This window comes from Anthonomus grandis, chromosome 15 (assembly GCF_022605725.1).
Source record: "Anthonomus grandis grandis chromosome 15, icAntGran1.3, whole genome shotgun sequence".
In the NCBI taxonomy this organism is placed as follows: domain Eukaryota; kingdom Metazoa; phylum Arthropoda; class Insecta; order Coleoptera; family Curculionidae; genus Anthonomus; species Anthonomus grandis.
This window is the reverse complement of record NC_065560.1, coordinates 1470877-1485613: the sequence shown is the minus strand read 5'-3', so window position 1 is coordinate 1485613 and position 14737 is coordinate 1470877. Positions and strand designations below refer to the sequence as shown.

Genomic DNA, 14737 nt, shown 5'->3' with positions numbered 1-14737 from the left:
AGGTTGACACTGTTGACAGTTTCAATCTAGCGGCGTTGCCAAGATGCACGGACCACTATAGACATTTACCATGAACCCTAGAATCTCAGGACGTTTAACGCCTATGTTAAGCCGTGTATATGAGGCGAAAATGCAGCAGGACGCACGTACCTTTTCCCACTACTCGCACTATATGCCTCTTTCGCATTTATATAAAAAAAACCAAATCTATTCATCAATGAAGCTATATCAAATTAAAGGAAAGGAAATTCGCAATAAAAAAGTCTAATTATGTTGTTGGAAAATCCGATGCAAAGTAGACTGCACAAGCCCATAGTAAATCATTTGTAGTATTTCTACTTTAACGTTATTTCTTAACTGCCTAATTAAGAAATATAGCGAACTCATTTTCTTACAAACTTCATCAATATGACTCTCTCACGTTAATTTCTGATCAACATTGAGTCCAAGAAACTTGAAGAGCTCTCTATTACGTTTTTCCTGCTAGTTTAACTAGAAGATCATAATTGATGGTAGTGTGTTTTTTGAAGGTGGTAGACAATGGTACAGTGAAAACATCTTGTCGAACTTGCGTTGTCTTATTTATTTAATGTAACACGACGTTTCGGTTGGTAAGTATCTCCAACCGTTATCAAGTGTAAACTCTTAAACATTAAATAAATAAGACAATGCAAGTTCGACAAGATGTTTTGATGGTAGTGTTTTTGGGAAATACTTGCATAAATATAGTTTTGCTGCTGTTTAGTACAAGGCCATTATTCAACACAAGATTACAGTTTGGCAATATTACTATTTCTTATTAAAATATTAATATCATCGCATACAATACTGCGCGACCCAAGGGCCCACAGAGATCCTGTATGCCACTCATAAATATAATAAAGAATATGGACTTGGATCCAGGATTGCTCCCTGTGAGACATCTACGCTACATGTGTTTTTGAAAGTGGTAGACAATGGTACAGTGAAAACATCTTGTCGAACTTGCATTGTCTTATTTATTTAATGTAACACGACGTTTCGGTTAGTAAGTACTTGATAACGGTTGGAGATACTTACCAACCGAAACGTCGTGTTACATTAAATAAATAAGACAATGCAAGTTCGACAAGATGTTTCATCTACGCTACATCTCTCTACAATATTATGAAGAAACTTTAGCCTGATTTTCCCAGGTTATGTTACTATATTATTTTTGTGAGCAAAATGATGTGCATTTCATATGTGTGGCAATCAGTAACTGTTGAACGTCCTGAAATTCTGGGTATCACTTAGATTGCACCAAACCGGTTGACTTAACTGAGTCTATTGCAAGGATCCTTGCCGCAAAACATTCATACACTAAATAAATACCAAAAATTACACTAAAGTTTCTTTATTGCGTCCTCGTAGGTCGGTACCACTTCACTCTCACTAACGTTTACAACCGAATTGCTATCCCGTTCAGAACTCGACTGTGGTACTGTTTCATTTGCCTCGGGCTTGGGCATATTAAGGGCATCCTTATATTCCGGAGGCGGTGCTAGCCTATCCACTTTAACTTCGTCCAAATTTTCTACTGTGTGCCTTTGACTGGCTAAACCTATAATAATATTCCCACTTGAGCTCATTATTATAGACGCATTTATGACTTACGAGTCCTGCAGTTCTGAATTAGATCTTCCAGGAAACGATCCACCCTGTGGACGTACTGAACCGATCTTAGGCCACGGGGGTTATCGCAGTTCTCTTCATTATGCTCCAGAGTAGTTTGATACTCTTTGCCGAACTTTTTGCAAAGCCAAACCAGGAAGTAGCAAATGAATATTCCACCTAGGATTATCAACCTGAAAACGCAATATTGGTATTTATGGTTTACAAGAAGAAACTTTAGAACCAGATGAACGCCGGTTCAAGGAACAATTTAAACACATAATATCGAAACCACTTAAATGGGACCATGTTAACATACTAATGACACTTTCAAAAGGTTATTCATAATCACGTTCAATATTATTTAAACCATTACCAGAAGCACCAATAGTTAAAATAAGAACTATTGATCTTATGCAAAGGACAACATCCGTTTGCTCGTTCGCAACAAATCTGTTTCCCATAACAAATGTAGTTCAGGACGGTCGTTTCGTTATCAGTACCGAATTTTTTCACGTAAAGGGTGCAATGGTGCAGTTCGGGGGGCGTCTGCTGTTGCATCGACAAGAACCGAAACACTTTCCAAACTCTGCGCGCGATTATCGTTTCGGTGAAATTAAACATTTTCACGCCACGAATTAAAGAAAAAAAAATGTTCAGTTTTGACGTCGTAATTTTGTGACAGAGGAGATTGCGGTTAACGGGCGTGACAGCAAAGTGAAGTTTAGCGTGTAGTAAAAATTCCAACGTCCGCTCTTATAATCAGAAATCAATTTTTTACGAAGGTATAAAGGTATTCAATCACCTGCCATGCAACATTAGAGACCTTGCAACACTCAAATGCTTTATATATAGGCTTAAAAAGTATCTGACAGAAAGGCCTAGGTACTATAATCTTGAAGTGTTTTATGCTTAATGTCTTGTGAAGTCTACAGTGTATGTTTTTGTGTGTATATATATGCTATTGCTTTTTCTCCTTTTTTTGTATACATTTCTCTTTATTACTCTGTTTTTTTATTTCTTAATTTGAAGTTGCTTTGTTAACAACAAATATTCGTTCATAAGAATAAAGCTTGTTTTAATTTGATTTGAAGAAAACAATAGAAAAAGAGAAGATATAACATTAAAATTTCCCTTGCCTAATAAAATTTAAATTTGCCGCCTGATTCGACCACGTCGATTGGTGAAAATTACGGTGAGATTCAGCTCTGGTAGAGGGCGCTCCGATGTCACAAGAATCTCCAAAGTCACTTTTTCACGTGAGAATTGTATCTCGATATTAATAATTAGATAATCAGTAACATGCATATTAGAGCTAGAAGACTTCTTGTTTATAAATTGTAATTGAATGACTAGTATTAGACATATTCTTCCGTATTTAATTGTTGTATTGTTGCAATCTGTACCAAATCATCAACTATTTAAATGTAATGTATGTATATTATATCTAGTAGTGAGTTTAGTTTAATTTCTTAGTTGTTAGTTTTATTTAAAAAGTAGTTTAGTCCAAAAGTCTTTTACGTTGTAGCTGTGTAGGTAGAACAGAACCTGCATTTTCCATGCAAGAGTCTGATACATTAGCTTTTATTTACCTCAATTATTGAATACACCTGTAAGTTTATATTCTATGTAATTTCCATGGTAAATAATAAACGTTATTATTATTAGCGGAGGAAGAATTATTGTTGTTCAATTAAGAATGAAAATAGATGCAATACTATGCTGCTAGCGTCTAATTCGCATCGGGTGTATCCTGACCCTTAGCCATGGGTGGCCTGACCTGTCACACTATCGATTGTTTTCCAAACAAAGGTGCAAGTGCTGCCAACCGTTTGCCATTGCGGTTTTGTGTTTGTCACTGTTTTCCTAAGACGTCAAACGACTACACACACAACAGTAACAAAAAAGAAACTTTATTTGTGTTAAATTCTCGTTGAAATATCGCGGAAAATGCGTTTCGTATACAAAGAAGAGTATCCCTTCGAAAAAAGGAAAATCGAAGGGGAGAAAATCAGAAGGAAATACCCGGACAGGGTGCCAGTAAGTTAAACCGATATTTCGTAATGTTATCTAGGTTTTTCCTAACAAAGAATGGCCGCTCCGTTGTTATAATATGGCGAAACGCAGTTTATAATTTTCATATATTTTAATGTTTTTTGATACACACGGGGCGTATTTTACTAATTACTTATTTTTCCGTGAAATTATTTATAAACCGTGACCAATTTGAATGACGTTTTCCGATTTTTTGGCCAATGTTTTTGTTATTTTTGTGCTCTCAGCTGCAAGGTCAACACAAATACATAATCTGGTCATTTTTGTTTTGAATCCTTTGTTTTCTGCTTCTAATTTAAATTAGAATAGTAGGGGATAAAGGGCCATTACTTATGCTCCATTAAACTAATCGTTTATTTGTTTGCATCACCCAAAACCCTAGCAACATAAATTATCATAATGAAATAGTCATAACCTCATAAGTAGTCGGGTGCTACCATATGGTGCAAATGTAATAAAGAGACAACAGAATATTATTATTACTCACTATTGTTAAACTCTAGATTCAAAAATAGAAACCTTAAACAGCTATATAATAAGAATTTGAGCTCGGGCTAGTTTATATGTTCTTACAGTACTGTTTCTTACAGGAGACTTTAATATCAACTTTAATGATAAAAATTCTGTCTTTACTCTGCGCCTCGATCATCTAATGGGGGCATTTAATATACATATGCATGTAAAAGATTCTACTCGTATAACACAGTCAACAAGCTCCACTATTGACTATATTTGTTCTAATTTTCCATATGACTCCGTGGAGTGTACAGTCGCAAATTCTGCTTTATCAGATCATGAGTTTATACTATGTAAAATAGCAAATATACAAAAGGAATGTAGTGTATCTGCACAGTAATATGGTCGAATTTTTGGTATTAATAAGTTTCGTCAACTTTTAGCTCTTGAGTCCTGGAATTCTATTTTCGATTTATCTTCCTTTCACACAAAAATTGTTAAGCTCTTTGATGCTTCCTTCCCAATGAGCCTTCTTCCCAAACCCTTCCCAGGAAGGGTTAGAGATTGTAGTCTTACAGCGAATGATTTTAACAACTTCTTTTTGGGTGTAGGTCAGGGTATCAGGTCAGGAATGCCAATTTCAAATATTGATCCAATATCATTGATTCCCAAACATGATATTGTTTTTTCTTTCAATGAAGTATCCTATAACAATGTCCGTGATATTATCTCCAGCCTCAAAAATAAAAATAGTAAGGATATTTTTGGTCTAAATGTTAAAATATTAAAATCAATTACAAATGAAATTATTGTTCCACTTACAAATTTAATCAATTTGTGCCTTAAAGAATCATGCTTTCCATCTGTTTTAAAGGAGGCACTTGTAATTCCTTTGTTTAAGAAGGGTGATTGCAATAAACCAGATAATTACAGGCCTATATCTCTTTTACCAATTGTGTCCAAGATTTTAGAGAGGTGTCTAGCTGAACAGATTGTGGACTTCTTTGAAAAAAACAACTTATTATGTCAATTTGGTTTTCGTAAAGACAAAAGTACAGTTCTGGGCGTCTTGGATTTGGTTTCAGATATTCTTGAAGGTTTTCAAAATTTTCAATATGACACAGTTCTTTGCTGCGACCTGAGTAAAGCTTTTGATTGCGTCTTCCATGGGATCCTTCTTGGAAAGCTCAAAGCCTATAATTTTAATCCATCAAGCATTCAACTTATGAAATCTTACCTTGAGGGCAGGTGTCAGTCTGTGAGTTTTGCTGGGGTGGCGTCGGCAATAGGCGATATTACAATGGGAGTGCCTTAGAAGTCAATTCTGGGACCCATTCTTTTTTTAATATATATCAATGATCTTCCACTAATTAGTGAATATGCAAAATTTACCCTCTTTGCCGATGACACCACAGTATCCTTTCGGGCTGACACTCTGGGTGCTTCCCTGGAGGGATCCCTGGTGGCGCGGGAAGGAGTTGAAAGCTGGTTCTGCAGCAATCGGCTTGGGCAACTTGGGCAGGTGGAGTCTGCTGACACAGCTAAATTCCTAGGAGTCACACTAGACCAACGTTTACATTGGGGTCATCACATCAACCAACTGACTTTAAAGCTAAACAAAGCTGCCTATCTAATAAGAGGGCTCAGTGATAGGGTCTCAGCAGCAGTTCTGAGAACTGCATACTTACTTTGGTGTTTTCCATTCACACTTGTCATATAGTATTCTAGCCTGGGGACATGCATCTGATACCAAACGTGTGTTCGGTATACAGAGAAGGGTGATAAGGGTACTAGCTGGTCTTGCATATAGGGAGGACTGCAAGGCAGCCTTTAAACAACTTGGCATTCTCACCCTGCCCTCAGTGTACATTTTGGAAAACCTTCTGTATGTTAAACGTAATACTCAGTCTTTTACTACTCACCAAGATATACATGGCTATAATACTCGCCATAGAACTGACTTTGTACCTCCTTACTGCCGTCTGGGAAGGTGTCAGGATGGACCGGGCTTTTGGGGAATAAAATTATTTAATGCTCTTCCCTCTGAAATAAAATACTTACCTCTAAACAGTTTTAAAACAAAAATCAAAAAAGTTTTATTAGTGAATGCTTTTTATTCATTAGAGGAGTTTTTAAACCACATATTTTAAGGTGATTTTACTGTGTTTTTATAACATCATTTATTGTTTTAGTTATAGTCGAATTTTAATTTAATGTTCTTAGTGTTAGTACTGTTAAGTAGTATTTTTTGACTTGTGTAAAATTTATATTACTGGCATCAATAAAAATTATGATTATGATTAATGATTAAAATCAAACCAAAATCCAAACCTATAAAATCTTGGTTCACGAGGGGTTTGAAAGTATCTTCAAGAAATCTGAGATCTCTTCACACAATAAGAAAGTTCACTGACTCTCCAGTTTTTCATAACTATTTCAATTCTTACTGAGCCTTGTATCGTCGTCTGATAAGAATCTCTAAGCAAACTTACTACTCCAACCATTTAAGTGGTTCATCTAACAAATATAAGGAGAGTTGGAAAATTATTAATAATATTCGTCACAATTGTGGTAAGCAGTCAAGACAATGCCCTGAAGTCTCTCCCAATGATTTTAACAATTTTTTTTCTAATATTGCTCTACAACTTCAGCAACATTTGAACCCTTCTGTGGATCCTCTTTCCTTTATGCCAGCCATTTATGTTCCAAATTCCTTCTCCTTTATACCTACAAACCTAAATGAACTCAAGGATATTCTGTATACTGAAAAAAATAAAAATTCAACTGGAGAAGACAACCTATCAGCTAAGATTTTTCTTGACAAGGTATAAGAAGAGGTATATTCATTGACAGAGAACTCAGATTTGAAGAGCATATCCTCGGTACTTGCAAAAAGGTGTCTGCAGGTTGTTTTGCAGTCAGAGCGGCTACCCTGGAGCTTGGCATGGAGTTTGGAAGATCTGTATATTTTTCATTAATTGAATCCCACCTTAGGTATGCCATTTGCTTCTCTTCTTCCTACCTTCTACAAATACTGCTTGTTTTACGGAAGCGTGCGTTACATCCGTGGGGCTAAACCAAGAGATTCCTGTCGCCCATTATTTGTTAGGCTGGGCATACACACTGTCTTCTCCCTCTACATTCAGGAAGTGGCCTGCTTACTTTTTGCAAATCGCTTTAAATTTATAACGCCAAATCCAAGATACTTAACGCGTCAAGTGAACGATCTAAATCTTCCAATCCCCTCCTCCACATTAACAAAAAAATCTATTTTCTACGAGGGAATCAAAATTTTCAATCGTTTACCAGGTGGAATCAGGGAGGCAACATGTATTGACACTTTTAAACGTAAATTGAAAATACTTTTAACCAAAAAATGTTACTATTCACTACGTCGACACATTCTAATTTTCCCTGTACAGTATTTGAATTTTATTTGATTTGTTTGTATGGTTTGAATTCTTTGCTGTCTTATACTTGAGGAGATAATTATGGAATTTAATTTACTTTTTATGTATTTTCTTTCTGATGTTTGTTTTGGAACTCGAGTGTGTATGGGGTGTAGTGGTTAAGTTTAGTGGTAGTAATTTTAAGTAGATTTGTTTAGAACAATTTTTCTTTGTTAATAACAATAAAGCATGTTTTTTTTTTATACCCAAACATCTATGTTTTATTTTTATTAGGTGATTGTCGAAAGGGCACCCCAAGCAAAAATTGGGGATGTCGACAAGAAAAAGTACCTGGTCCCGTCTGACTTGACGGTGGGCCAGTTCTACTTCTTAATCAGAAAGAGGATCCATTTGAGACCCGAAGACGCTCTGTTCTTCTTTGTTAACAATGTGATTCCTCCTACATCTGCTACTATGGGCTCCCTATACCAAGTAATAACCCCAAATAGTGAGCAATACATGTTAAAACATTATCAATTTTTCTTACAGGAACATCACGAAGAGGATTTCTTCCTATACATTGCCTATTCTGACGAGAACGTTTATGGACAGTAAATGAACCTTTCTAGGATGTAAAATTACATGTAATCTTACTAAAATATGAATCTATGATGAAATTTTATTTTTTCCGCATCTATAGTATACTATCAAACTATGTATTTAAATTTATCGTAAGTACCCTCACATTATGGGCTAAATATGTGATTTCCAGCATCTCGATGTCAAGGGAAGTCCAATACTGCACCCGCTGTACTTTTATGTTTATAATTGATGCAAATTAAATATGAGCTACTATATTGTTTGGTTATTATTTTGTTTTTTTTATTATTTATAAGTTAAGACGGCTGTTAGGTTTAATTTTTGCACGCCGTGTGACGTGTACATGGTATTCAAATAAACTTATAATAATTTAGTTTAGGGGATTTCCTCGAGGGAAAGTGATGTTTATGATTAGTTGTAGGATTATATGACACTCGTAAAGGTGTTAGAAAATAAAAATATTAAAATTAGTTGTAAAGCCCAATAATGAATTTTTTTTGCCCTAAGAGCCTTTTCCTTACTATAAAATATTTATATGAAAAATGTGGGTATTGCACAAAGGGTTTTAGGTTTGGTGGATATTGGACTTTGGTTGTCTAACTGCACAAAGTTGTCATATTAAACGTTGGTGGGTAAAATCTCTTTGTTTTTAGCCTAATGTTGAGAAAATTCTTATTATTTCATGAAAATATTCCCAAAAATGGTGTAAGGCTTTTGTAACTAACAAAATAATGTTGTGTACAAAGCCTTAACTCTTAATTTCTACTCTATCTTCATTTCTAAGTTAGTCAATACACAAAGTGCATTCATCATTCTTTTACTTTTAATTTGCATATAAAATAATAGAGGGTAAACTTAATTTAAACCAATGTAGGACATAGAAAGTTTCAATCAAATAAACTGAGAGAGAGTCGTTAAAATATTCCTAGAAGGAATAATATGATTTTGTTAATAATAGTTTACTTTTTATATTCATCAAAGTACTGAACCAATTAATGTAATAAGTGAAACAAACTTGATTGATACCTGTCTAAAGATGAGAAAACAGAACAGTGTCGCAGCTGCAAAAGTATCAGATGTCTTCAAGTAGATTTAAATAAATATGTCGAGTCTTGATGCAATTAATGACTGAATTAATTATTCCAGGAAGTTGAGTCTTAATTTGCCTGACATTTAAAATAATCTAAGGCCTGAAATATAAAAATCATGATACCAGTACTGCCTGGAATCAATTAATTCTAGGTAGTTGAGCATAAAATTTTTTTATGTAATTAAACTATTGCACTACCTGGAATTGTAAAATGATTTTCACCGAAATATTAATAATGACTCGATTAATTCCAGGCAATTAAGCATAATATACCTACTTCTCATTTATTTAATTGAACTGCCAGGAATTGTGAAATTATAATTATTCCAGGAAGTTGAGCCTTAATTAATTTAATTTGCCGGACATTTAAAATAATCTAAGGCCTGAAATATAAGAATCATGATGCCAGTACTGCCTGAAATTGACAGATAAATGGAATTTTAATGCAACTAATGACTGAATTAATTATTCCAGGCAGTTCAGTGAACATGTATTTCTTATTTAATTAAACTATTGAACTGTAACAAATTTATAAATATTTATACTCACTCTGACTTCTTAGCAAGTAAGATCATTTTTTATACTAACTAGGAACAAAGTACTTTTACTTTAAACATATATTTAGTTGAGTACTTTAACCTACTGCATCATGATGCCTGAACTCAATAATAAAATGTATATATACTCATAAAAGTAGGTTTTAAATATGTTCAGAGAACAATGGCATTTATGGACCTTCATTAGGTCACTAAGAGTGTGAAGGTAGAAACCTGTATCAGGGATTATGGACCTAAACTTGGTCACTAAAGGTATAAAATGTAAGACCGTTAGTGCATCTCTTGAATCAGTAGTTAAGGTAATCAATAGAGTGTGGAGAGAGAACCATATTAAAGTTTAAAGAGTAACAGAGAGAGATAACCTGTGAGCAACTTCTCTCTGCGATAGTGGGTTCAAAAGGGCATATTTCATCAAGAAGTGATGTGAGAATAAAGGACCTGAAAGCCCGACCGAGTTTTTATGGGCCATACTTATATTATTGGCGTTTATAAGAGTTACTCATTCTATTACTAGTATCAAATTCATAAAGTTAGAGGCCATTTTGTCCACCAAGTCGTTAGATTTGAGGTTTTTCATCTTTGTGCATAACCTTTTAGAACCACTGAAGATATCTTCATACATTTTTCATAACAATACAGGGGAATGTCTGAGGATAGATTTGAAGGTAGAAACGTCATTCTGAGTTTAAAAAATTGTTGTTTAGAGCACTTTTGGTTGGGCCATTTTTTTTTGCTAATTTTCACTTTTGTTCTCAATATTTTCAAGAATAATTGAAATATTATTTTAAGAGTGTTACACAAACAAAGCACGTTTCTTTCCGAATAATTTCATATACGAACGAGTTTTGTACCTCAAAAACTCTTTGAGTTAGAGACAAGTTTATCCACCAAGGTCCTAGAGTCGTTAGATTTGAGGTTTTTGAACCGCTCATCAAAATTTTTCTTCATTAGTAGACATTTTTGGTAGACATTCAATGCTATTTAGAGCACTTTTGCTAAGGGCAATTTTTTTTGCTAATTTTCACTTTTGTTCTCAATATTTTCACAAAAAATTGAAATATTATTTTAAGGGTGTTGGACAAAGAATGCACGTTTCTTTCCCAATAATTTCATATATGAACGATTTTTGTACCTCAAAAACTCCTTGAGTTAGAGACAATTTTATCCACCAAGGTCCTAGAGCCATCATATTCGAGGTTTTTGAAACGCATAGTGGCTCATTAACATTTTTGTTCCTTAGCGGACATTTTTGGGCATAACTTTAAAACCGCTAAAGATATTTTCATAATTTTTTCACACTAATACAGAGGAATGTCTGAGGATGGATTTGAGGGTAGAAACGTCATTCTGGGTTTAAAAAATTGCTATTTAGAGCAGTTTTGGTTAGGGCAATTTTTATTGGCAAATTTCCAGTTTTCTTCACAATATTTTCACGAATAATTGAAATATTATTTTAAGAGTGTTACACAAACAAAGCACGTTTCTTTCCGAATAATTTCATATACGATCGATTTTTTTACCTCAAAAAATCCTTGAGTTAGAGACAATTTTATCCACCAAGGTCCTAGAGCCATCAGATTCGAGGTCTTTGAAACGCATATTGGCTCATCAACATTTTTGTTCCTTAGCGGACATTTTTGGGCATAACTTTAGAACCGCTGAAGATATTTTCATAATTTTTTCACACTAATACATTGAAATGTCCGAGGATGGATTTAGGGGTAGAAATGTCATTCTGGGCTTAAAAAATTGCTTTTTAGAGCACTTTTGGTTTCATCAACAGGCAGAATTCGGAAGATCACAGAACACCGCTGCTGAATACGACTTTGATAAACTATAGTTGTCAATCGATTTGCTAGAATAAAAGTTTCAGAATCACCTTCTTCTTGTAATGCTTCCAATCGACGAGAAATTGGTTAAAAAGCGACTTACCTATGTCATATTAACCGGAAAGCAAACTATATTAGGTTACAGCTATAATTTTTGGATTTCAAAGTGCCAAGAAAATATCAGCTGCAATCTTTTCATTCTTTGAGTTCTCTTTTCAAACCTTGAACAGTGGTATAATGTTGCTGCAGCAATGTTTTGTGACTTGACCAAAGCATTTGACTGTACGTTAGTCACGAAATATTGCAGTGGAAACTTGAGCGGTATTAAAGTCTTATTTGCATAATAGAATGCAGTGTGTGTTTTTGTTGTAGCAGTTCATTTATATTAATGACATGACTAAACTTGGAATCTCAGGTAAATTTATTCAGTTTGAGGATGATGCAACAATTTGGTGGACAATGACACAAATTCTAAACATAATGCTCTTCAGGTGGTAATAGGAGAGGTTGAATTGAATCTTATTTAAGGTATGGTTTGCGTTTCTGGGAGGTTATTTAATAGTATTAGAAAGAAACAACCCTATTAGAAGTAACTTGAATTTTTGTCAAGATTCTGCATTCATTTTGTTTTAGCTTTACATTGTACATAGAATTGAACAAATGTGTAGGACGTAGACAAGAGCATAGACCCAAAGCAAATAAAAAACCGAATCACTATTGTATATACTTTTATTGTTTCCATAATAATATATCTATCATATACAAATTTTAAATCGTAAATACGTACTAGAGTAAGCAATTTATATGATTAACTCTTCTGATAAACAACGAACGGTGCAATATTGCACACATTAAAAAGCTTTAAAAATGGTTTTTTTTCCTCATTATATCAATGCCCACACTATTACCAGTAAGCCTAAGTTACGCAAAAAAAAAAGAATTGTTAATAAACAGACACCCAGAACTATTAGTCTAGTATCTACTAATATTAATCTATTGGAAAAAAAATTATATACAGGATGAACAATATCTTATAAATAAAATTATTATTATTATCATCGGATCTGATACGCTATACTTTATTATGAATTTAAAGAACCCTGTAATAAGCAAAACTAGTTTAGCAGCATAATCCATAATAATTTTCACCTACCTATGCCATGAAGTTCTTTAGGATTATCACATTTTTTTCAGGGTTACATCCTACTTAAACCAAACAGTAAATAAAATAAAATGAGAAGACAACAACAAAAAAATAATTAATTCAATCTCACTCTCTGCACTAAAAATGAGACTGCGCATATATACGCTGCTCCTCCAACATTGTTCTTAGTTAAATAATTAATCTGGCTTATGTTGTTTTTTTTTTGTTGTAATTTAGTACGACCCCAGTTGGTACCTTTCTAGCACGAGCAAGAATCGGAACCGCCAATTGGCCGATGGTGGGTCTCGTTCAAGTTGAGAGTACCCGGGAATTCGTTGTAGAGATCAATAGTCTGGTTTTGTTGGGCGAGGGCGTTTTTGGCGATCGCTAGGAAGGCCTGTTCCACGTTCAAACCCTCTGTAAATAAATTTATTTTCAGAATCCCTATCAATACACTACATTTAAAGAATAAGGAGATACTTGAAAGAAATACTTAAGTGACGGCCTGAATAAAATTGATAAATTTAATACAATTATTGTGAGATCTCTTGTGTAAGTTGTGAATTTAACATTTGAAATTTAATTTCTATAATGCACTCTAATACAATAAATAAATTCCACAAAACCATAAACTAAAAACTCACCTTTGGCGGAGGTTTCAAAGTAAGGAATATTATTCTTGCTCTGGCACCACTGTGCCGCCCTCTTGGGACTTATGGCTTTCGGTTCCAAGTCGACCTTGTTCGCTAGCAAAACGAATGGGAAATTATCCGGTTCCCTTGGCGAGGCCTGGATGAGGAACTCGTCCCGCCAACTGTCCAGGGATTTGAAGGTGTTTGGCGCAGTCACATCAAACACTTATTTAATATTAAGATAAAAGGAATATTAAACCAGTTAAATTATAAACAACCAGTTTTGATGAATTTGCTTTAAAATATCAACCGCTAATAGAAATTACAAGTCTTATCTAAAGATAAGAGACCTATTTTCGTTACTGTTAGCAAACAGTTGGAATGAAATTAAAGAATGGGTAATAACATAAAATTTAATGTTTCAGCATACATATATAGCAAGCAAATATCTATTTATAAATTTTCTTACCTAAAACACAACAATCTGCCCCTCTATAAAAGGCAACTCCTAACGACTGAAACCTCTCTTGTCCCGCTGTATCCCAAATTTGCATTGTTACAGTCCTAATTACCATAAGATTAAATCTCTTTTTAATTTTATCACTTCTATTACTATAAACCTACTTATCATCGATGGTAACTTCTTTGGTTAAAAAGTCAGCCCCGATAGTGGCCTTATACTGATTGGAAAACTTTCGGTTCACATATTGATTCATCAAAGAAGTTTTACCGACACTGGAGTCTCCGAGGATGATCACTTTAAGTAGCACTTTCTTATTGGAAGCCATTGCCTATAAAATAATTAATTGATGACTGTTTATTATAAGAATTATTACGTCGATCCTTTGTCTGGGTCTGTCAATCAGAAGTAAACAACTACTTAACAGATTGAGTAAATTATGCTAATATCTACCAAAAACAGGACATTTAGTTAGTTTGTTCTATACCTGCACCAAATGGGGGCGGAAATATGAGTTATTAGTTTATAATAGTGAACAAAAAGGGGACTGACTCATCAAACATAGTGGGAAATGAACACAAAAGTCAGCTGATAACGCTGGTCTATTGTTTGAATTAAAAGTGTTGTTGGCAATGGATTTTATAGTAATTAACTAGTTTAAGTCTGGATACTCACTGAATGATATGCTGAACTAAAGAATAAGGGTAAAACACTAATGAAAAATCGAATTTAAAACAGCAAAACACTGGATAATTTTGTACTGCGTAATCGAATGACAGACACTCACTGACATGACATTAACCAAAATGGCGCCTGGGTACTTTTCACTTTTTTAGGTTTTGCAGGGTTGCCAAGTTAATCGATGAAATTTCCCTAGAAAATAAAAAAATATA

General features: G+C 34.2%; 3 protein-coding genes across 3 annotated transcripts; 1 reads left to right on the top strand and 2 right to left on the bottom strand.

The window, feature by feature from the left end:
- Positions 1 to 1359: 1359 nt before the first annotated feature.
- On the bottom strand, positions 1360 to 2353 carry LOC126745220 (uncharacterized). Its single transcript, XM_050452970.1, has 3 exons — positions 2009 to 2353; positions 1636 to 1826; positions 1360 to 1582 (listed from the first exon to the last, which is right to left on the bottom strand). Exons 1-3 carry the CDS (start codon positions 2254 to 2256, stop codon positions 1365 to 1367), a joined length of 657 nt encoding a protein of 218 aa, XP_050308927.1. The 5' UTR covers positions 2257 to 2353; the 3' UTR covers positions 1360 to 1364.
- Positions 2354 to 3462: 1109 nt separating this feature from the next.
- On the top strand, positions 3463 to 8392 carry LOC126745223 (gamma-aminobutyric acid receptor-associated protein). The gene is made up of 3 exons (XM_050452973.1): positions 3463 to 3672; positions 7827 to 8024; positions 8082 to 8392. Exons 1-3 carry the CDS (start codon positions 3583 to 3585, stop codon positions 8145 to 8147), a joined length of 354 nt encoding a protein of 117 aa, XP_050308930.1. The 5' UTR covers positions 3463 to 3582; the 3' UTR covers positions 8148 to 8392.
- A 3927-nt stretch (positions 8393 to 12319) lies between these two features.
- Positions 12320 to 14678, bottom strand: LOC126745221 (ras-related protein Rab-7a). Its single transcript, XM_050452971.1, has 5 exons — positions 14520 to 14678; positions 14009 to 14175; positions 13854 to 13948; positions 13397 to 13609; positions 12320 to 13169 (listed from the first exon to the last, which is right to left on the bottom strand). The coding sequence occupies exons 2-5, from the start codon at positions 14170 to 14172 to the stop codon at positions 13012 to 13014; spliced, it is 630 nt and encodes a 209-aa protein (XP_050308928.1). The 5' UTR covers positions 14173 to 14175; positions 14520 to 14678; the 3' UTR covers positions 12320 to 13011.
- Positions 14679 to 14737: the final 59 nt, after the last annotated feature.